The sequence below is a fragment of the Eubalaena glacialis genome, chromosome 2 (assembly GCF_028564815.1).
Source record: "Eubalaena glacialis isolate mEubGla1 chromosome 2, mEubGla1.1.hap2.+ XY, whole genome shotgun sequence".
Classification (NCBI taxonomy): domain Eukaryota; kingdom Metazoa; phylum Chordata; class Mammalia; order Artiodactyla; family Balaenidae; genus Eubalaena; species Eubalaena glacialis.
In genome coordinates this window covers 149,496,459-149,519,997 of record NC_083717.1, presented here as the reverse complement: position 1 = coordinate 149,519,997, position 23,539 = coordinate 149,496,459, and the positions used below count along the sequence as shown (strand labels likewise).

Below are 23,539 nucleotides of genomic sequence, written 5' to 3'. Positions count from 1 at the left end.
CCATGTCTAGGGCTCTGACTCCAGGTGAAGAGGAGGGATATGAGAATGAAGATGATGATGTTTGCAATCGCTCTGGACCTAGGACACCGACTGCTCCCCACTCCTCAGGCTCTCCCCACAGAAAGACCCGGAGGTCACAGGCTTCGCCTGGGTCCACGCAGGGAGGCGGCCGCGGACCCGTGGCATCATGCTCGGACACCGTGCTCCCATTGGTCTGGTGACCTCAGCGCTGAAGAACTCGTCCTCTCCAGCAGGCCTCAAGTTCTGGGAGGGTGCACAGCAGCCAGCAGGGTTTCAGGAACCAGCACATTCTTTCCAAGAAGAGTCAGCTTTAGTCATTCACTGATGTTTCAGTCAAAATGCTTTACCTCCGATGGCCACAAGATGGAATAGACTTGCTTTCCCAGCTACACAGGGGAGGTTTGTACCAAGCCTGTGAGGAGACTCCAGGAGACAGGGCTGACGTAGTTTAACCAGATGATGGGGAGGGGAGGTGTTGCAAAACAGTTATTTCCTGAGGGAGAGAGAGGTGTGTGTGTGTGTGTGTGTGTGCGTGTGCGTGTGTGTGTGGTGGGGTGGAGTATCTAAGTCATCAGCACAGTTGATCCCAGAAAGTGTTTCTTCCTTAGAATTCCTAAATTTCCTGGGGGGGGGAGCAGGGAAGAGAATGCCACAATGAGCTGGTGGCAACTGATTTCTGGGCTGTGTTTTTCCACTTCTCGGCTTTTGTGACCCAAAAGAATGGTTCCCGATTCCAGTCAGAGGCTCACGTACACGTGGTGAGAAGGACACTCACGGGTTCTAGGTCTCTTGGTTTATCTCATTCTTTCTCCCATTTTCCCCCTTTCTTCCTTCTTTTACTAAGGTTTAAAATGTTCGGTTTGAAAGAAGAAATTCGGGCCCAGAGGAGTAGAAGTAATCTCAAGTGATGGAAGAGACCTCCTCTGGAGTATGGACAACATGTGACAGGTGGAGGCAAGGATCAAGTGGCTGTTTTTTGGGGGGTTTTTTGTTTTTGTTTTTTAAACTATGAAAACTAGTCCTTTGGTTTTTGGAGTCAGAATTTTGGCCACCTGGTATGATGATTTAGTATTCTCCTAAGATTTTTCCTTATTTAGTGCAGACAGCTTTTTTGCTCATCTTCCTTTTTGGTTGGATTTTTAAAAAGTTATTTCATATGCAAAACAGAGCAGTCAGCGAGTGATGCTAAAATGATTTGTGCTTCCAGGCAGGCAAGACTATATTCTTAAGCAATATAATGTAGGCAGAGGATTCTGTAATGGGACATTTAGTCATGGGAGAAACGTGGACTCCTAAAGTTAGCATTCACAGAGCTGGTAGAGCCCAGAACATTTTGGGGATAGGCTGGATGGAGGGGAGAATTTGGTTAGGCCATCGAATGACGGTGGATCTCACTGTGGTGTCCTAAACTTGGTTATTACAAAGTCAGACTTATTGAGGGTTGCCACTGCTGGTAACCAGAGTGAAAGCTTAAGTCACTTAAGATCACTAGGCTTAATGAAATAATCATTCTTTCTAGGGAGAGAACAAAGTGACAAACGTAAGTTTTCATTTCTCATTCTCTTGCTCTGCCCATCTGTGTCTTTCTGTGCTTTCCTAAATCTAACCAACTGAGTTCATTTCCTTGAAATGCATGAAAAGACTGATAAAATAACATTAATAAGAACCAATTAATTTGGGATTTGTGATAGTTCAAGGAGGGGCTGGGCTGAAGTTACCTTTGTATTATGGGAAAAACAGGTCTTCAAAGCAAATTAATAGCATAAAAAGATCCCAGAGGTAATATTTATGAGAATGAATTATTTTCTGGAGCTTTAGCAACTTCCAATTGAACATCCATAATTGACGACTGAATTCATTCTGATCTAATCAATAAAAGGAGGACCAATCTGGCAAACCTTGGGTTAGCCCAATTCAAGCGTCAGTTAATAACACTGTAGAGAAGTCAAGGTTAAGGGCAACAGTGATGTGGACCAAGGACAAAGCAGGGCAGACAGAAGCAGCGGATGGCACTTTGGGGAGGAGGAGCAAAGAGCCTGAAAGCTCTGTTTTCATCTTCAACTTCTGAATTCCTTCTTCCTCTTGGAACTTGTCTCCCAAGGGCCTGGTGTTGCAAGAGGGGTCTGGATCTTCCTCCTCTTTCTTGGGGGTTTTGCTGACCTTACAAGAAGAGGGAGAGCCTGGGAAGGGGGCAGCCCCAGGGAAGAAGGCTAAGGAGCAGGCCTCGCCTTTCATCTGGGCCCCCAGGAATCCTCAGGGTGCACAGGTGGTCCAGCCCAACCCTCCAGGGAGGCTTGGGGCCAAGGAGCTGGCAGTAGAGTATTGTTTTGTCTGATTCTCTTTTCTGCACATCATCCGGGGACCAGGAGAGCTGCCCGCAACCGCAGTGGTTAAGAGCACTGACTCTGGAGCTGGCGCTGGCCTGCCTGGTCCAAATCCCGGATGCCACTGCCTCCCAACTCTTCTGTAAATTGGGGTTAATAATAGCACCTCTACCTCATATGGCTGTTGCAAGGATTAAATGTATTAATATTCTGAAGTGCTTGGATACCCACTTGGCACAAAGTACATGCTAAATGTTTGTTTAATAAATAACTGTGTTCTATATGCTGGAATATGGTAACACTTCAATTTTTACATTAATCTTCAATGAAGACTTTTCACAAATTCCAACTGGCCTTATCTCCCTGAAGTAATTTATAAAACAGTGTTGTTTCAAGGCACACTTATGCAAATAAATGCCAAACATTTTAACACAGACAGAGCTTCTACATATGCACTGAAAAATGAATTCAGAACTTTCTAGGCGCAAGCGAAAAAAATGAGTATCTGCTCATGTTGAAAAAAGTAAAATAGAATGTTGACTTTTCAGCATATCTGCATCATCATCATTCCCTTGTCTCCCCAAAACTCCCTGTCATTGTTCCAGGCTTCACTCTACCCCTCCCCGTGATTCCTCCCCCAGATTGTCACTGTAATTCACCTTTAATATGCAATTAGATTCCTCAATTTAAAACCAGATTAAGGTAATGGGTTCTAAAGTACAACGAGGCTTATTTTTAACTGCATCCAAGAAGCTGAAGTACTATGAAAAATCAAGAATGGTACTGCTTTACTCTTAGATTGCAGCTCAGACCGAAATAGACTAGCATTGGGCTCTTCACCCTGCCACCAACTATAATTAGCTTGTCTGCAGCAAGAAGGGAGAAAAAATTACACTACCACTTAAGGTGCGGAGAGAACAACCCGTTTTTGTCCTTTCAGAGCCCCCTGTTGTGGATAAACCACCAAGTGTTTTGTGGGCATTCATTAAATCATACCCACTCCCCACTCGATGCCCATCCAGACTAATACCGTCATTTTGACCATGTAAATTGAGTTGCCAAAGATCACATTCAGCTCTTCCTCTGGGAATTCTTTCCCTCTACAGCTTTTTCCCAACCCCACCTGTTTAAGGAATGCGATCTGGACTTGTCATAGGGCGCCCTGATAAACAAGGAATGATGCCCTGTGTAGTCCTGCCCCTGGAACCTAAGCAGACAGTGAGGTACTGGAACCACCATGCATTACAAAGACTGAAATCCCAACATACTTTCTTTGCTGTCGATATCCTGATATGTCTAGAAGGGTTTTCCGAGGGAAAGACCGAAAGAGCTTCTGCACCTGCTGTTTCCATGACAACAATCGTTTTTTCTGTGTCTCTGTAAATGCCTGCAAAAACAAACAGGACTTTTTAATGGGTGACGCAGCCTGGCATTAGAGGGAGAAACACGCGATTAATAGGGGAAACATAGGAGTCCTCCAGCTGCCTTTTCTTCACCTTGTTTCCAACCTGGTCCAAACAGCAGTCAGTTTTATTTGGGAGATGCCTGTACTGAAAATTCAAGTTATTTGACATTGGAGGTGCCTGGTAAGGTACATGTCTTAAGCTTTTGACAACCCTCGATTTTGGTTGCATTTCTGGCAAATCCATACCCACTTTCCACTTTCCCCTGACTCCACTCTGGACTCTGCTTATTAACCAAGAATGAATTGCAAAATTGATTGTTGACTACTCGGGCTTTTACAGGCATTTTCATAATCCATGGAAATGCTAAACCACTCCAAAAAATCAATCTGCTTGATGGTGTGTGTTCACCTTGGAGTGGTCTGTGGGGCTTCAGAAAAGGGAATGTACTCTCTGCGTGTCTGGGCTCTGCTGAGAAATCTCCAGTTAAAGGGCCCCATGCTCTACACAACCCCAGTGCACCATTCCTCACCTAAATTTTGTCTAAGGTTTAGGAAAATGGGTAGATCTGATGCCTTCTCAAGTCTTTTCTGGTAAAATTGGTGTTTGGGGATGCTTTGCCTACTGCCCCATATGTAACGCACTCTCACCTATATCATGTGTCTTTGTGTGTACAGCCTATGTACTCAAGCGCAGCCCAGGGAAGGATTTCACAGGGGCTATGAGACCCCCAAGGCGGGGACTCTCAAATTCATGATATATTAGGATCCCCCCAGGAGACTGTTAAAATGCAGATTTCTGAACCCCCTCTCCCCACCAGAGCCTGATTTCATAGATATGGAGAGGAGTCTAGGGGGTTTGTGTTTGCAGCAAGTGCCCTGGGAATTCTGCTGCAGATAGGCCATGGCCATGTAGTGTTCTAAATGGTGAGGACCACACATGCAATATAGGAACCCCCTGTCAAGTGCCTAGAACTGTGGTCCATGCACTGTCATAAATCCACCAGATCTGACTGATTAGCAGTAACAGTGATGGAGATACCATACCCAAGTAGTTTTGTCAATAAAGCATGAAATACTTTAAGTAGAAATAAATGAATACTTAGAGTAACAGACTATATGTCTGTTTCCCATAAAGGAAACAGATTCCTTAAACAGGCAGAAAAAAATGACAGCTTTATTTTCTTCCAATGACATTTCATCTATAAGGACCTGAACACAGGAGAGCTCTGTGAACAAAAGCAAGAAGACGTTAGTCATATTGTGGAAAAGGTACTGACGACTTGCCAACCCCTTCCTCCTGGGTGACCTTAGCCAGATGCCACTGAGCACAGTCATCAGGGAGGACTTCCCCAGCAGGCACTCAGTGCCCCGTTAGAGAAAAATGTGCTGACACGCCTTAAGGTGCATGGTGGACGCTCTCACGGCTGAAAGGTGAGTATGTGGTTCTCCTCTGTGGTCCCTCTCATTTGCTGGTGATGCTCAGCGAGTGTCCAGCTATACAGGAATAGCTCCAAAAACTGCAAAAGGCAAGCATTTCTGCTAGACTAATAAAGGGATGGGTAGATTCTGCTTTTGACCAGCTTATTCAGCCAAATGTTGAGCGAGGACACAAGATGCAGATGCGCTGCTCAAGATGACTTGGGGAGGAGAGTCCAGCCCAGTGGGTCAGTGGAAGCCTCTGGATGCAAATGGGCAGGGCTCGAATCCCTGCACATCTCTATGCAAGTTCCTCTACCTGAGACTCAGCTCCTTCTAAAAACTCAGGTTAATAATACCTCATCAAAGGGATGTTGTAAGGATTAAATGAAATTCACACATGAAGGGCACTTAGGATACTCAGAACACGCCTGGCTCTTCGTCATGGTTCACTGTGTGCTGCCCATAGACACTCTGACTAGGTTTTTCGCTTGCATGGACCAGCCCTTCGGTGGCGGCATGTGAATGCCCATCACATTCATAAGCTTTGGTATTCAACCATGGCCTTAAACTCCAACCAATGACTTCGAGGTCTCAAAGTACAACATTGAGCTGGTCTGGAGCCCACCTGAGTTTCCAAGTGACAAAGGAGTAAATGGCTCACTTTACAGATGTGCATTCAAAGTGCTTCCAGGGACACTGGTTCATATGTGACATTTCCCATGGTGGCAAAGAGCGCCCAAGAAGATGGAAATGTTTACGCCCCCTCAGAGAGGTCAGCTCAGCCACTCAGCAGCGGGCCAGGAGGCTCACATAGTTGGGGCTGCAGATGGGAACGGGCCCCTTAGGCGTGCTGAGTGTGTGGCTCTTCTTCTCAGTCCTGGGAACTGCGGCTGGGAGGCCTGGAGAGGAGCTGGACCATGGCTGGTAATGAGTGATTTCTGAGAGCTGGTTCCCGTGTGCTCCTGCAAATAGCACTCAGTTGTGGGAGCTCTTGCTCTTGGCTGGGATGCCAGCACCTCACCTCAGCCCACTCCAGGCAGCTCTCGGCTGCGCTGGCAGCAGCTTCCTCGGGGGCTAGAGGGGAAGGAAGACTCCACACTCCAGAATGCCCAGACACAGCCGGTCAGCCACTTCTGAGTCCTCTGTCCCTGTCAGGCCCAGACCCATATGTCTGTCTGGATGAAGATGTGTCCTACAGCTCTTGTGGCTGGATTACAGGGGTCATAAAGGGGGCAAGAGCTCATCTTCCCAGAACCTTCTCAAGACGGCGAGGAGGTGAGAAGCCTGAGCTTATAATCCAGGAGATGAAGTGACTGGTCTCAGAAATAAGATTCAGAACTTTCCTGTCCTTTTACTCCTCTAGGGAGTTGGCTCCTTTGTCCCTGGGGAGGAAGGAAGGTGTCTGGGCAGTCAACACCCTCCCATCCACTGGCTAAAGAACAGCACGATCGGGCTGTGAAAGGGAGCCCTGGGTCTCGGAGCCCCGACGAGTCTTCAGCCCGGATGGAGACTGTGCCTCGACAGGGCCTCGCAGGGAGGGTGGGTTCTGCACACACACAATAACCCGAGGCTGTGGAAAATTATTCAAACGTGTTTCCTCTACTCTAAGCCTCAAACACCATTTTCCCTCTCGAAGCAGAGAGCAGGCCCCTCCATCCTGACACGCATGCAGGCAAGCAGACGGGGCACGAGCTCCTTTCTGCCCGTGACTCCTGTCAGTGACGCGCCCCCCTCCACTGCAGTCAGGGGAGATGAGCCCACACGGGGCCACCTTGGCGCCTGTCACTTGGAGCTCCAGGGAGGAAAAGGGGAAAGACACAGAAAGGAGAGCCAGGATGCCCAGGGAGGGCATGCACGACGGCAGGAAAGGGAGAAGCACCAGGCCACAGCGTCGGGGCTGGCGTGGACCGATTAGGAAGCTAGCGCGCCATCCAACGGAGGCAGCTGGAGGGCTCGTTACTCTGTCTCCTGGGCTCAGCAGACTGGAGGCGAGGTGGGAGGGAACTTGTCCTCCAGTATCTTCAAGGCTCAGTGCTGAGCGTGGGCATGGGAGAGGAAGCAGGGTTCCGGTTTGCTTTTTCAGAAATTTAAATGCTCTCCTGATCAGACCCCGCTGAAGCCTACTCCAAGCATCCTCCTCCCCTCCGAGCGCTGCTCTCTCTGCCTGACTGCTCTCTTCCGCTTCCTCACGGACCAAGTCTTTCCCACTAAGATTCTGCTCGCCTTTCAGGTCTAGCTTGGACGGAGTGCCTCTGGGCTCTGGGTGGGTACCCACCACACCTCCTGGGCTCCAGTTCCTCGGAGGTGGCCTTATTGTCATATGTGTGATGACCTGTTTTCCTTTTGTCCCACTCACTCCCCTCCCACAGGAAGCTCCCTAGCCAGGGGCACGACCTAGGTGCTTAATAAATATCTACAGAATGAATGAGCTCTAAAATCCATCCCCTGTTATTGCCTTCTCTCCTTCCTATTGTTTTTTTGCTGGCCCAAATGAGAGCAGAGTCAGGATTGGACGTTGAAAAGGGTGAGTGGGAGGTTGGGTGGAGGCTACCTAGAGATTGTCATACTGAGTGAAGTAAGTCAGATAGAGCAAGACAAATATCATATATCACTTATATGTGGAATCTAAAAAAATGGTACAAATGAACTTATTTACAAAACAGAAACAGAGTCACAGATGTAAAAAAAAAAACAATTTACGGTTACCAAGGGGGAAAGTGGGGTCGGGGGGTGGGATAAATTGGGAGATATTGGGACTGACATAGACACACTACTCTATATAAAATAGATGACTAATAAGGACCTGCTGCATAGCACAGGGAACTCTACGCGATACTCCGTAATGACCTCTATGGGAAAATAATCTAAAAAAGAGTGGATATATGTATACGTATAGCTGATGCACTTTGCTGTACAGCAGAAACTAATGCAACATTGTAAATCAGCTCTACTCCAATAAAAATTTAAAAAAATAAAAACAATTCCTATAAGAATCACAAGTCAAAATACAGCAGACTAACCACCAAACCACATACAACATACACACAGACACACATTATTTCTTCTGAACGCTCTCCTTTTCTCCCCGCCCTCCTCCAATTTTCCTGAGCTCAAAGGGAAAATGTTTCCACACCCCCGGGGCTAGGTGGCAGCACTGTGGTCGGCCACCCCAGGCTCGGTCCCTCGGGCAGGCTTCCGGAGCCAGAAGTTTCTCTCAGGCATCTGCCCCCAAGTCAGAGCTCAGTCCAGGCGAATCTTTGGACCCCAGAGTAATATGCAAGCTGCGTTTAGGTTTGAAGCCACCACAGCCAAGTTCTGCCCGAGCTATTATTAATGACCCCCCCAACCCCGCTCAAACACAAGGTGTTGGACACCCAAATGATCACAGCACAGAAACTCTGAGAACCACTTCTAAGCAATGAGAAAAAGCAGTTTCGTGAAACCTGTCACTACTCACCTCATGGATTAGACACTTGTCTATGAGCTGTAAATAGGAACTTATATTCTCCTCGTCGGGTCTGGAGACCAAGAGCTGTGTGCACACTGGGAATTAAAAAAAAAAAAAAAAAGGGAAGGTGAATTAGAGAAATGCACACCTATCCTAACCTCTGAGATCTGCCTCTGATTTCCTTTCAGGACCAATATTTTGAGAGGTATGTGTGACTGTGGCTTTATGTCACGTTCACAAAAAAGGCCAGGAGGCTCCTCATTCCACTGAAGTCAAAGGCTTGGTCACCACAGGAGCCCTTGTCTCCAGAAGCCCCTTTGGTTAATTCCACGCATACCATTCTATATTAAGCCTTCTGCAACCCAGCCCGAGACAGACACTCTGGGAGAGGAAGAATGCAGCAGCGTCCCAGAGCCCTGTCTTTGAAAGAGGTTCCTTTTGAGAGGGAGTTCAAAGGCATTAAAGACCATCAGCCCTTATCAGAGAGCAAGAGCCATAATTTTATGAATGAGCCGCACATCTCGTTTGGAGGAGTGAGGCTGGCACATCTTTTAGGATGTGAGGTGTGTGGGCACGCACATGAGCAGGGAGCCTGCTACTCAATCACAGGAGGGTGATTTTCTCAAAGCGATATCCACATTTATACATGCACAGGCTCACATTCACCTACACACTCAAGTAAGTTCTCGTAGAGACAGAGCAGAGCTAGTCTGCAGGTGGAGGACACACCCACCCTGGACAGGTCATGGCCACGCTAGTGTAGCCCATTCTAGTCTCATCCTAGAGGTCCTGATGCTCTGATTTTGATGGGAATGTTTAGAAGGCCAGGTGGAGATGGTTGGACAAAGACGTCAGTGAGAAGTAAAAATGCCTCGCCATGAAGCTTGAAACCGGGCATCAGGATTCCTTTCTCTCCCTAATCCTGCATAACCAATCTGTCATAGAATCCCATTTATACCATTTCACATAGATTTTCAGTATAGCATTGCTGGTAATAACAAAACATGGAAACCATCTCAATGTCCATTAATTGTGGCCCTGTTAAATTATGGTTTATGCATACAGGGGAATAGTATGCAGCCTTTAAAAAAGAATGAGGTGGTGCTTTTGTATTGCTAGAAATACTGAAAGCATATAATGTAAAAAAAACAAGCTGCAGAGAAACATGTAAGCAAGACCTGTTTGTGTGTAAAAAGGATGCTCATGTGCTTATATATGATTATAATGTTTCTGAAGGGATATTCCACACCGTTTAGTGTGGTTACCTCTGAGGAGGAAGATGGCAGGGCCTGGGGTGGAGGTGGGCGTATTTTTCACCTTTCACTATTTTGTTTAGCTTTGATTTTTTATGTAGAGCATGAATTAATTTTATAATTTATTTGAAAGTAGTTAAATTTTAAAAAGACACCATGTCAGAGGACTGAGAGTCCCCTGAGGGCAGAGCCCACATGGGTCTCGTCACAGGGAAGGGGGGTGACGTACCACACTCTCAGATAACCACGCCCACCTGTACCTCCACCCACGGGGCCATCTGCTCTAATCCACACAGCAAAGAGCCCACTTGGGGGTGGGGGAGAGTGAGAAGGTGGCGGGACCCACCCTGACCAGGAAGCTACTGGCATTTCAGCTCCACGGGATGCTACAAACCATCTCCTCTGAGCCAGATTTCTACAGATTTCAGTCTTTTTAAGGACATGTACTATAGGGAAACTCTCACTGCGCCTATAAGATTCAGCTGTCCTTTTCGTTAGAACCCAGTCTTAAATGGTCTGAAATATTGCACAATGGAAGAGAAAAAACTTGTTTCCCCTTCCCAAAGGAAAAGTACTGGTATTCACTACATTTTTTAAATAATCGAGATTTTTTGAGAAATACCCCATCAAGCACAAATTATTCTAGTGTCAGACAGGGTCAAGGATATATGCATAAGTGCCGGGCACAGGGCAGTCACAGGCAGAAGGGGCGCTTTTACCCAAAGGACCACGTGGGAATTCTACGCTGTCTTACAGACACACACAGCGTGGCTGTGGTACCTTCTGTGGCCCGTGGGAAGGCTGCCTTCAGCCTGAGGGTCCAAAGGCCCAATGAGCACTCTGCCAGCAGGGCCCAGCAGGCCCTGGTCTGAGGAAGCGGGAGAGAAGGGAGCCAGGGTGAAGGAAGACGCCTTTGGGGATCAGAGAGCTTGGAATTCAGATCCAAATACCTTAACCTCTCCGGGCCGGACTTTCCTCATCTGTAAAATGGGCTAATGACATGTACTCTGGTAGTTCGCCCAGCATCCTGGGGAAGGTCCTCAGGAACTGGGAGCTCTGGTCAGTGGTGTCGAGAAGAGGAAAGAGGAGGTGGGAGAATCGGGTCCTACCTTTCCCCATGACACGTGTGAACTGCCCAGGGAGATCCCCCTCTGGCAGGGGGGTGACAGCCAGCTCCCCGTCACAGCTGCTCAGCTGGTGCGGTTGGAGCCCGCCACTGGCCCCAGCCGAGGCAGTGGCCGTGGCTCCGGCGGCCGCGGCGCTGTCTTTGCAGTCGGGGCTCTGGCTCTCCGGGCCCATCAGCGAAGGCGGGTGTGAAGCCTGGGACTCCCGGCGGCGAGCCTCGGGGGTGGCGCTCGGGGAGCTGTAGGCCTTGATGGGAGTCAGGATCATTTGGTGCAGCTCCTGGAGGGGGATGCGCAGGTTGCCCCCCTCGATGATGTCCTGGATGGTCATAGGGAGAAGACCTCCATGAGGGTCAGGAACTGGGTGACCCTCCTCCATGCCGCCCCGCCTCTTCCCCGAGCTGTTCCCACTCAGGGCTCAGGGCTGCTGACCCCTTCATTAGAATGTTCTTTGGAAGAGCAACCATTTAAAACTGAATCATTCTATTGTTAGCCCAGGTAGAAAACTTGGAAAATACATACAGGTATAGCAAGGAAAATATGATCTCTTTAAAATCCCACTATCTAGTGACGATCACTAAAATGATTTTGGTACATTTCCTTCCCTGGCTTCCTCAATGCCTTTCTTTAAAATGCATTTATTTAGTTTACATTCACACACTTTAGAAGCTGTATAACAAAGTTATACAGGGTCACATGGTGGCTTCCTGACCTGCGTGTGATCTGTTTTAGATGAAGGAACATGCTCATTCACACCTTCATTCAGCGCATGATACAGGCAACACAGGCAATGGTTAAAAGCACAGACTCTAGGACAGCTGCCTGGGTTTGAATTCTGACACTGCTGTGTGACCTTGGGTAAATGACTTAACCTCTTTGTACCTCAGTTTCCCTGTGGATAAAATGAAGGTAACAGTAGGACCTGCCTCATCAGGTGGTTGTGATGATATTAATATTTGTAAAGCTGCAGGTTTCAGTGTTATGTGTTTCTTTGTTAAACCTGTAAGTATGTTTTGGGTGCTCTGACCTGCTGTGCACTGGGCTAGGCATGGGGATATGGCGGGAAAGCCAGTAGGGTTCCCTCAGGGAGTTTACATCCTGCCATGAGATGAACATTCGTCATGCTAGAGACGAAGGCACAGGGCAGGGCTGCTGGGAGGGGAGGCTCCGTGACGGGGTGACATTGGAGCAGGAACCCAGTTGAGCCTGAGCTGCAGGTTCTCGGGAAAGAGCACTCCAGGCAGAGGGCACTGTGAGGGCACAGGCACTGAGGTGGGAGCCTGGAGTGTGTGAGGAACAGCAAGGAGGGCTGGGGTAGAATGGGGTGGGGGAGGGGAGGGGGTGGAAAATGAGGTCCAAGGAGCCATGGGGGCCTGAGTGTAGGAGTCAGCAGTCTGGGGCAGGGATGCAAGAATTTCTTCTACAGGAGATGAGAACTGTATATACTATACAGGCAGACCTTGGACATATTCTGGGTTTGGTTCCCAACCACCTCAATAAACCAGTTATCTCAATAAAGCAAGTCACACAAATTTTTTTGTTTTCTGGTGTATATAAAAGTTATGTCTACACTACACTATAGTCTATTAAATGTTCGACAGCATTATGTCTAAAAAAGACAATGTACATACCTTAATTAAAAAATACTTATTGGGGCTTCCCTGGTGGCGCAGTGGTTAGGAATCTGCCTGCCAATGCAGGGGACACGGGTTCGAGCCCTGGTCCAGGAAGATCCCACATGCTGCGGAGCAACTAAGCCCCTGCGCCACAGCTACTGAGCCTGTGCTCTAGAGCCCGCGAGCCCCAACTACTGAGCCCGCGCACCTAGGGCCCGTGCTCCGCAACAAGAGAAGCCACCGCAATGAGAAGCCCGCGCACCGCAATGAAGAGTAGACCCCGCTCACCGCAACTAGAAAAAGCCCACAAGCAGCAATGAAGACCCAACACAGCCAAAAAGTAAATAAATAAAATAGAAATCTTTAAAAAAAAAAAGACTTCATTGCTAAATAATGCTAGCCATGACCGGAGTCTTTAACGAGTCATAATTTTTTTGCAATAGTAACATCAAAGATCACTGATCACAGATCACCATAACAAATATAATAATAATGAAAAAGTTTGAAATATTGTGAGAATTACCAAAATGTGACATAGAGACATGAAGTAAGAAGCAAATGCTGTTGGAAAAATGTCGCCAAAAGCCTTGTTCAACTCAGGGCTGCCACAAACCTTCAATTTGTTAAAAAGAAAAAAGAAAAAGGCAGTATGTGCGAAGTGCAATAAAGCGAGGTATGCCTGTAATGTATATAATTGTCTGTAATACATACATGACTTTGTATAATAAAATTAGATCCTCCTGTACATAGAGTTTTATATCCTGGGCATTATTTATTAGAAAAAGGAGTGAAAGTTGATTCTGATAGACATCTATCTGTTTGCCAGATGCTCACAGAGGCGCAGAACAGGCTCAGAGGCTTGGGGCTGGAGGTCAGGGGTTGGGGGGTCTTCGCTGGTGTGGTGGGCGGACCTGCCCTGCCACAGTGCTGCCCAATGCTTATGCAGGAGACCTCTCCCCGGGACCCGGGAAGGACCGTGACTATCAGGGCCCTGATTACTAATGAAGTATTTAATCTTCTGAGAGCCCAGAATAGCAAGGACATAATTTTAAAAGCCTGAAGCATGAGTACCAACCCGTTCCTGGGATCCTCTCTTACCAAGAAAAATTGGTTGATGATGTCAAGGAACACAAGCTCATGGAACGTGATCATTTCTACACCCAGACCGCCCATCAATCAGTTAGAAAGAGGAAATCTGAGGACGCAGCCTTGGACAGGCATGTTTCAGTTCTGGGCAGCAAAACACTGACAGCCCGCCCCGTCGCTGGCGGGAACCTGCTTTGTTCGCGGGTTGGAAGCAGAGCCTCAACTGTGCCTCAGCCTAGTTGGCACCCAGGGATTCAGAGGGAAGTGAAATGTTAAGTAGCCACCAGAACTGTCTCAAACCTGGCCAGGGCCACTATCCGGCCTATTTCAGGGGAGAGAATCCCATTTTCCTTTTAAAGAGGCAGGCTTCAGAGAGTCTACCCTCTTCCTTCTAAACCTGGCGGAGAGGGCCGTGTGTGGTGAGACCAGCCTGCAGCCTGTGTCCGCCAGCCTGATGCGTGAGTCAGGACGCTCCTGGTCATTCCCAGTTTTCCCACTGCCCGGGCTGGACCAGCCCTTTCCCAGAGTCTGATGCTGTCACGTGACTGGTTCCTTGACTTTGGACCTGGTGATCTATCAAGGCCTGACACAGGGAGGCAAGCTAGCTGACCTATGCCAGGAGAGCCCCTGCCGCCTTTTCTGACCAAACTGTGTGCCAACTGGACGACCCCTGACGCGAGGTCCTCCAGTTTCTGCCAACCGCCCAGCCAGCACCTGGGTGTGGAAGGTCAGCCCTGACTGAGGAGGGGAAGGGAGAGGAGAGAGAAGGGATGAGGCTTCCCCATGAAAGGGGGCTGGGCAGGCGGAGCTGGCAGGCCCCTCTGGGTGACCACATGTACCCCTGCTGTGCCATCCCACGTGGCAGCTACCACTGAGGGGAGCTAATGCACGCTTGTGATACTCTGTCAACTGCCACTGAAACCTTGTCTGCTCTCGTCACGTGGCATGAAGGCTTCTGTAGTTACTCAGTGATGGGGAAGGAGATCTGGGTTATGCTAAGAGCTGAACTCCTTCAAACAGGGAACATACACTCGTCCCAAGTTCAGATCTTATTCTACTGGGGACAACTACACCAAGAAGGAAACCATAAACATAATGAATAACGTTGGACACTTTCTGAAAATATCACAATCAGGAATCATGCTTTGTTTGACTTCTGTTTTGACTTCAAAGCCACTGTCTCAAAGACAACACCTGGCTTGTGACCAGTTGGCAATACTCCTGCTTATGCCAGCCTCCGTGGGGTGGCACTATGACCATCCGGTTACATTCCTGACTCTTCAGAGTGAAGTCCGGAACTTAGCACTGAGGGCCCAAGTTGAGAAGAAAGCTAGCTCAATCCTGTACCCTCGACTGGCTGTGGGAATGAATTCTCCATGTTGACCAAAACAGGGAATCAGCCCAAGTCTCTACTGATCCTTCATACCATAAATATAATCCTGTATTATGAACACAAAGAAGCAAAAATGAACACAAAGAAGCAAAGCTGCCCGTTAACTCCCGTGCGGAGCCGAGGAGCTCACGTGAGAGCAGAAGTGGGAAGGCTGGTCCTTCCTGCGCAGCAATCCACTCAGGCAGGCACAGCTCAGGGCCAACAAGTGGGAAGGAGGCTACCATCTGACTATCCCAGCCTTCCTGGCCTGGCTTTCTTAGGTCTTGGAGGAAGACTGGTTCAGATCCTCTCTAGGGGCATGTAACAGCCACAAGGGGCACATCATCTGGAAGCGAGAACTTTGGCTGCCAGGGGTGGCCCCGGCACTTACGTAACTTCCCATGGCTCTATCCTTCTCTCTGTGTCAGAAGAACTGGACTCCTCACCCAACAGATAGCACTCCTGCATCTACTTAACTCTATTCTCCTTACGGGCCGGGCACTGTCAGACATGCGGGGTCTAAAAACAAATATGACAGAATCTTCGCCCTAAGATGCTTACGCTTACCGGGACCCATGCAGCGTGAGGATGCTGCCAGGGCAGGGAACAGTGGGGACACAGAAGTGTATGTGTGTGAGTGTGTGTGTGTGTATCTCCTTTCTCCAGGCCAGGTTCCCAGGCTCAGAGAATGGTTCAGCTTCATCATTTGGGAGTCAGTTGAAAAAAGACAGTTAATAAAAGCACATGGAAACATTTTCATTATTAAAGATAAATGCTGGAAAATCTGCCCTGGTGACCATTCTAATCTTCCCTTTTCCTTTTCTACCAAATACATTGAGAAGTCTACACTGCCTGACCCCACAGCCTCGATATCCTTTCACGCTCCCCGGTTCTTGGGTTTCTGCTTCCCCTCCCATCTCTCTGAAACCCTACTCATTACAGCTACCAGTGAGCTGCTGGTGGCTGCTTCCAGGGGGGCAGTGACAGTCCTCATGGGATGTGACCTCGCCACGGTCCCTCCCTCACTCTCTGACCCTCGGGGGTCTGTCGCTGTTTGGTCCCTCCGTGTCCTCTGCTGCTCCCCACCCAGGGTCTGTTCTCGGCTCTTATCACTCGCCACACACTTCTGGGGGTACCAACCACCACCCATACACAAACGACCCACAGCTGAGCCTTTCAAAGCCTTGTGGACTCTAGACTTGTTCTCCTGGCCACTGACTTGCTGTTTCTGCCTGGGTGTCCCACAGGCACCTCAGAATGCATCCGCCAAACTCAACTCCATTTCTCCCACGCTATAGCTCCTCCTCTATTTTCAGTTCCCAAATGGTGTGACACCCAAGCCCACACCTCCTGCCAATGCCCGGACTCCCGCTAACTGACTCTCTCATCCTTCCCCACCGTCACGGCCCCCGGCCTGGCTCAGGGGCCCACCGCTGGCCACGGGCTCCCAGCGAGTCCTCCCGCCAGCACTGGCTCCCCTCTGCTTTCCATCCTCACCGCGGTGGAGTGGTCTGTTTCATCCCAGGAAGACGTCCCCACCAGCCTCAGCGATGACGCAGATCACGCTGGATTCTGACAGCACCACTACACATCTGTCTGTGGTACCTCGTGTCCCGAGCTCCCCGAGGGTGGGGACCACGAGTTCCTCATGGTTAGCCTCCCGTGGACAGGGGAAGTCTAGTCCAAGGCAGCTGCTTAGTAAGTGTTCAGTAACTGAGTGGAAGTGCTCTGGACCTAGAGCTTATCTGCAGCGGCTGCTGGTTGTGAACTAGCCACGGGCGGGGTCCCGGCCATCTCCTTAGAAATCTCTGGGTTCTATGTGAGGTAAGAATGCCATAGGAGGCAAGGGCATGATGACAGCGTTTCCAACAGCATAATCAGCTGAGGATGTCTGGGAATGTCAGAGAAATGGCTGATTGGAGCCTGTCGCTGGTGGCCTATGTGGGAACGGGTTACTGACAACCCTCTCCCTGGCAGGGCGAGAGAGGCGCGGCTCCCAGAGAAGAGGGAACAGAGCCAGGGGCTGAGTCCTCAGTGGATGCTGAGGAGAGCTGCACTCCCACCCCCAGGCCATCAGCTCCTGAAGGGACAAGCTCGCAGGTGTCTGGACTCGGGTGTTCCCAAGCAAGCCCAACGTGGTGGTCCACAGCTTCCCTCCTCAAAGAAGTCACACCGAGTAAACTCATCATGCTTTCCGCTTGGCCTGTAGCTGCTTTCAGACTCTGTATTACATCTGTCATCTTTTTAACATTCCCAGTCCAGTGACCCAGGGAGAAGGTCTTTTTGTGGACTCAACATTATTCTAGGTGTGAAATATAGGACACAGAAAGTGTCACCGACTTATGACAGGCTAGATAGAAAGTCAGTGGCACGTGAGGGCCGCCCGAGCCACCTTGCTGCCCTTGTGTTTCCACGTGCTGATTTGGCCCAATGTTGCACGCAGTGGAGCCGACAGCAACTCCATCTCTCTGTCCCCCAGGTGGGTGCATATCCTCAGTGACAAGAGGATATGAATGAGTTCTTGAAGGATGCTCCAGAAATAAGTGTGGAAAACATCGCTCTTTTACCATAATGCTTAGCAATCTAATCCTTATGTAAAATGTTTTCTCTGCTTTTTAACAGATAAGGAGAAAACTGGCCTGTTGAATGTTCCCCCAAAGAGAACAGTTATATAAAAACGGCAGTAATCACTCTGTTAGACAAACTGCCTGGTAAAGGAGTTGATATAAAATTAAGAACAACAACAACTTCAAGTTCACTTGGATAGGTTACTTGTCATTTGTGATTCACTTTAATTAAGAACAGGCCTTTCATCAAGGAGGTGCCTATGAGTAGCCTCTATCTATCCATCCAGAGGTTTAAAAACCCACCTTCCTTATAAAGATGCATATTCTGTAACTACATATTACTTTATATTTTATAAGATATGCATTAAGCATAATTTTATATGTTGTCACACATCTTTGTGAATAAGGTAAAAAAAAATTCCCACGACATTAAAATGTTTATGTGCTTACAAAACTTGCTTTAGCCTCACCTACCTCAATACTTTGCTCCCTTTCAAAGGCACCCTGGGATTACTGGAAGAGATTACAACTCAAGCTCTGAAAGCAGCAAATATCAGTACCTTCCCACCCACCATTCCCAACTGCCTCCTGACAGCAATATACAAGGATCTCCACACTGGGGCCGAGGCAGCACTGGCTCACAACGTCTGCTCTCTTTTGGACCTTAGATGAACTCATAAAGTCACCAAGCCCTAAAAATGACATCCTTACTATGGTGACATCCAGATACCATGATAGGAAGAGAACATGCTTAGGCAGCACACAAAAAGGGATGGTAGCAGCGAATAAACTGATTTTAACAATGGAATAACCTCTTTTTCAGCACTGTGCATTTTTGAGATGGTTCCTATCAGAGTCATAGGGACCCATTCCGGTAAGTTAATGTCTGAAATTTTTCTCTGGAGAGCCTACCATGCCTGTCCGTCAAATGATTTTGATCCTCTCTGTTGAAGCCTGGGGTTTACTTGGTGTTTGCCACTCTGGAGGCAGCTTTTCTCAAAATAAGATCCTTCCCTGGGTGGACAGCAGGAATGAAGCACATCTGTATGTTCCCTACACTGATGTGTCAAGATTGCAGCCTCTGATTGTGGGCTGAACACCTCCTTCATCTCTACAAACGTATAAAAGGCAGAAGGGAATATATATAAAACATTTCCTTAGAGCTCTGGGATGGCCAGTTGTGGGATGCCTGGACGCAGGGAATAAGTACATTTCAGCGGTTAGATTACATAGAAGCATGTATAACCAGGAAACTTCACTTCAAGATCATTTCATTTTTTTTCTGACTTTGGTAAGGAAACAGCATGATACTCCCTACAAGATCTGCCGATGACACTTTCAACTGAGAATCTCCCTTGGCCCATTTTCCCACGATGAAGGTGGAAGTGGTCCATTACCTGGTAATAACTTACCCTTTCCAAAGACTTCAGGAGGTTTTGTCTCTCTTTGAGCTTCTGAATACTGATGACAATTTTGTGTCTTGCACCTTTGGTAACATTCTATAATGAAGTAAAAGTTATATTTAAAAACATATTTTTAAGCATCAGCTTAGAGATTCTTGGAAGCTATTTAGTACTTTACTGTCTTCTTGGTTCCCACATGTGTACAGACTAGTAAATACCCATTTGTCTCTCTCTTCAACATCCATTGTCATCAACCTCTTCTTACTAAATATTATAACTCCTCAATATCCATTATCATCAACCTCTTTTACTAAATACTTTAACTCCATCTGGCTACACATTTGCCTGTGTCTTTTGGCTGTGACCTTTAGGAGAATGAGAAATAGCCAATTATCCCATTCAGCATGAAATTTCTTCATAGTCTTAAAAGATCACTTTTAGGTCATACACTCACTCCTTGTGTCCAGGTTTTATCATTTCGGTCCCTTCCAGTTTTCCTGAAGGTTCCAACCCCATACAGAGATACGCATTGCTTTCTCAAAGCTTTCCTATGTTTACCCATCTCGAGGAGACATGAAATCCAGTGCAGTTCTCACCTGCTGTCAGACAATACAGGCTGGTTTTTGTCAGTTTGCAGCCCCTCTTGGTTCTCCATAAGGAAAACTAAAATAGAGAACTTAAACCTATATTTCAGTCATCACTTCAGAGAGAGGATTAGGATTCACAGTTAGGATTATGGATTTTATCTTCTTAACTGTGCATCAGTGGTGAGCCCAAGGATCCAGTTAAACATTTGTTGACTAGAGAGACTGCAAATTTCCAAATAGAAGATCCTTTCTCAAATCAGGTCTCTAATATAAACTTCTGATGACTCTCACAAATATTCATAAAATTTCTCTTAAAGATGGGAACACCAGAGGTATTGCCTTTACTGAGGAAAAATAAGACTCAAATGATGTCTAAACCCACTCTTTAAGATGAAGCACCGGGGGCATATTTCTGTTTAGCCTTGACTTTGGGTTCAAGTGAATTTTTACTCTGAAAAGTCTGTGCTGGCCTCTGGCTTTGCCCTCTGTGTCAATTATTTCTTGTTTTTTCTCATGTCGAACAACTGATGACCGAGATTTTTTTCTCAACTCTGACCCAAACACAAGAATGCTCTTAGAAGAAGTTCCCATCAGTCCTGGGGATCTCAAGGAGTGATCGAGATAAAAAAGCAGTGGGAGAAGTGTTAGGAAGTTGAAATTAGGGCCTTTCATTCTCTGAGAATGTGCAGTGACTCTGGGCTTTGTCTTACAACTCAATACTGGTATTCAGCCAGGCCTGCAGAGGTTAACTGTGGATACTGAATATGCAGTGGGAAACCAGGATCTGCTGGGAGGTCTGCGTCCAGACCAGCCATGCCCCAAATGGTATAATCTCCTCTTCCTGCAGGGGAAATACTATTAGCCCATTCAGATCATTAATTCTCTCAAATCACCGCTCAAAGGAAACTGAGGTCAATTTGAAACATGCAAATAGCATTTTAAACAAGGGAAACAAAGACATTGGTCAGATCTATTTGCCCGAGCACAGCATGGTAGGAAACATGCTTAGTTTCAGGGGCTCTGCTGACTGGCCTGGGCTTCGGTATCCACAGAGGGAAGGAGGAACTTTGTCCTTTTATGGCACACAGAGGGAACTGACATCTGAGACCTGGGGTAATCCCATTCTCGATTGCTGTCCTATGTTATTTAGGGTGGTTAGAAGAAAATATTTTGTACAACTTTCTCCATTCCAACTAAGATCAGTCTGAATGTGTTTTTGGACAAGTGTTGGGGAAGGTCTGAGATAGGAGCTGGTGCTTCTACTTCCTAACTACTAGAAGCCAGGTGATTTGTAACTGGACTGGACAATACACAACCAATCTGTCATCCTCCAAACCAGCCCTGGCTGGGCAGACAGAGGGAGGGGCCCAGGAAAACAAAAGCAGGGACACGAACTCTTTGAGGTCTTGGTCAATGTTACTTCTTCTGATTCCCCCCTAGCACCCTAGAAGTGTGCACCTAGGTTATTTCTTTTTCATAACACTGCTTCTCACCCTCATTTGCCCTGTGGTTACCTGCTCGTCTTCCCATCTCCTACTGGACCCTGAAGGCAAGAACCCAGCCCTACTCACCATGGCATGCTGGCCAGCACCTGGCAGTTCCTAGAACAAGGCAAGCTACTAGGTGGGTACAGGTACGGGTTCAAAGAAGGTCTGCCTTGGACTTGAACGTCAGGTTCCACCCGGGGTACCTTCTCGGGGATAGCCAGCTAAGCACTTACCTGAGCCTCCAGCTGGCACTCAGTGAGGGCCATCATCTCCTCGTAGGTCATCTGGGAGAAGAGCGCGGCATACTTGTGAAGGCGGAGGCTCTTTAACCAGGCTGGAACATCTGTGGTGCGAGATGCACAGGAGATGGGGAGAGAAATTCAGAGGGAAAGAGAAGAGATGACAAGAGATGTGGGAAGAGAGAAAGGAAAAGAAGGTGGTGGTCGGAGGGAAAAAAACGAAAGAAAAAAACAAAACCTTTATGTTACTACTTGTTTAATTTTGGCAGCAAATTACAGACTTAGAAGTCTTGATCTAGTTCTGATATTCCCACTGTTGGGCTCCCTGACTCTTTACACCAGGGGGTGGCTAACTTGGGGTCCATGGGCTTCAGAGCATACAGCAATTCTCTAAAATTACATCCCAGTTTGTGAATATATGGGTGCTTTTCTGGGCAGAGGGTCATCCACAGCTTCTATAAGATTCTCAAAGGGATTCACGACCCAAAAAAATGTCAGGGATTCACTGCTTTAGCCAGACTACTTCATTTTTGATTTCGAAAGAACTGACTTAGAACATAAACTACATATGATGAGTCTTCATCCTCAAGATAATTTCTTCCTAGGTTTAGTGCAGATCCCCATATGCTGTTTCTGCCACTTCCACAGTGATAGGAAAAAATCCAGGCAGCAGCACTTTCCCCATGGTGGAGCTGCTGTCATTCTTAGCCTGATCTTTCTTCTGACTTCCTATACCCCAGTGGGAATAAGGGCATCCTGGACTCCAAAACTACCACATAGTGTGTGTGTGTGTGTGTGTGTGTGTGTGTGTGTGTGTGTGTCTGCTGACCATCTCTCCTAGCTAAGTCACGTATCTGGATGTGTCTTTGACCTTCTCCTCGAATGTCAACCACATATCAGGACTTGAAAGGTCCAAAGATTGCCTAGACTATGGGATAATGGGAACTGCAAAGCACATCTGAAATAATTCCTACATTTGGGATTCTAGATTTAGGAAAATTAAACAGTAACTGTATTGAAAATCCACAGGAGAATTATTACCTTGCTAAGTACAACCAAACAAAGCACTTGCCCATGCTCTTTAAAGTCAGGGTTGTTGAGCTGATAGGATCTTTGAGAAGTCTCTAGAATCATCTTCCCCCACCCCAGCTCATTCTACAGATGGCAAAATTAAGTCATTAAATCTAGATCACAGGGCAAGTATGTGGTGAAACGGGGACTAGAGCCAGGTTGCCAGATTCCCATATTTTTCCTACATTGCATCAACATTTTGTAGAATGAGGACCAAATAGTCCATCAGTGGGAAGGCTGAATAAACAGTGACTGTAAAGTCTTTGAAATGCTGAAGCATTGGATAAACGTTATTCATGCTTTCTATGAATTATTATCCATTACTAACCATGTTGATTGCAAGATACTATCTATCGCTAAGTGCTTTATTCTGAGGTGCTGACAGAATCCACAAACACTACAAAATAAGTAGGAAACTTCTAATTTTTTAATGTTTAGAGTAGCTAACTGGGATTGATTAAAGAGGCCTGGCCTACTCTGATATCAGGCCCTGCCACCTGGGTGAACCCAACCTAGTTTTAGGGAATGTGGGTATGGGATGATCACCTGAAACTCAAAGATATAGCAGGGGAGAGTGGGCCTGGTGAGGTTACTTCTTGATTTGCAGTAATGTGAAGACCAAAGAGGAGGAATTTCTGGAGAAACAGAATTGGATAGCCAATGGCATTTTAGGAACAGACTCAGTCATCTCAGGCAAGAAATCACTTGACTCTGTGCTTGGAGGCCCTTCATTCTACTGCGACAAATGGAGAGTCCTTCTGGGACCATTGTTAACCACAAGAGACAGGGCTTCCCCAGCCACATAGTACCAATCCTCACATCCTCCTCAACTCAAGCTGTGGTTGGATCAAGAGTTCAGGACATCTGCTTCCCTCCGGTGACATCCTGGAACTATTCGACCAGACTTGATTCTCCGTCATGCTTTTGTTGCTGTTAAAACAATGCTAATACTTCCACAGAGTGAGAAGCAAATAGATGTATCTCTGGCTTTTAGGCCACTGACATGTTACTGCTTTGTCACCAGGTTTCACGTTTGTTGTTTACATCTTTGAAAGGCCCCAAGTAGCTGCTCAGAAAACTCAGTGATCATGATTCAGAGAAGTCTGGGTAACCCAAT

The 23,539-nt window shown here is 47.4% G+C and overlaps 1 protein-coding gene across 4 annotated transcripts in view; it reads right to left on the bottom strand.

Annotated features, from left to right (window-relative positions):
- SAMD4A (sterile alpha motif domain containing 4A) overlaps window positions 1-23,539 on the bottom strand; it is a 223,672-nt gene that overhangs the window by 19,859 nt on the left and 180,274 nt on the right. For all 4 annotated transcript variants that reach the window (XM_061180850.1, XM_061180851.1, XM_061180852.1 and 1 more), the window contains 5 exons: window positions 21,346-21,455; window positions 19,048-19,134; window positions 10,980-11,313; window positions 8,627-8,712; window positions 3,614-3,732 (listed from right to left, as the gene is read on the bottom strand). In XM_061180850.1, coding sequence (XP_061036833.1) covers window positions 3,614-3,732; window positions 8,627-8,712; window positions 10,980-11,313; window positions 19,048-19,134; window positions 21,346-21,455 — 736 coding nt within the window. The remainder of the gene's footprint in view (window positions 1-3,613; window positions 3,733-8,626; window positions 8,713-10,979; window positions 11,314-19,047; window positions 19,135-21,345; window positions 21,456-23,539) is intronic.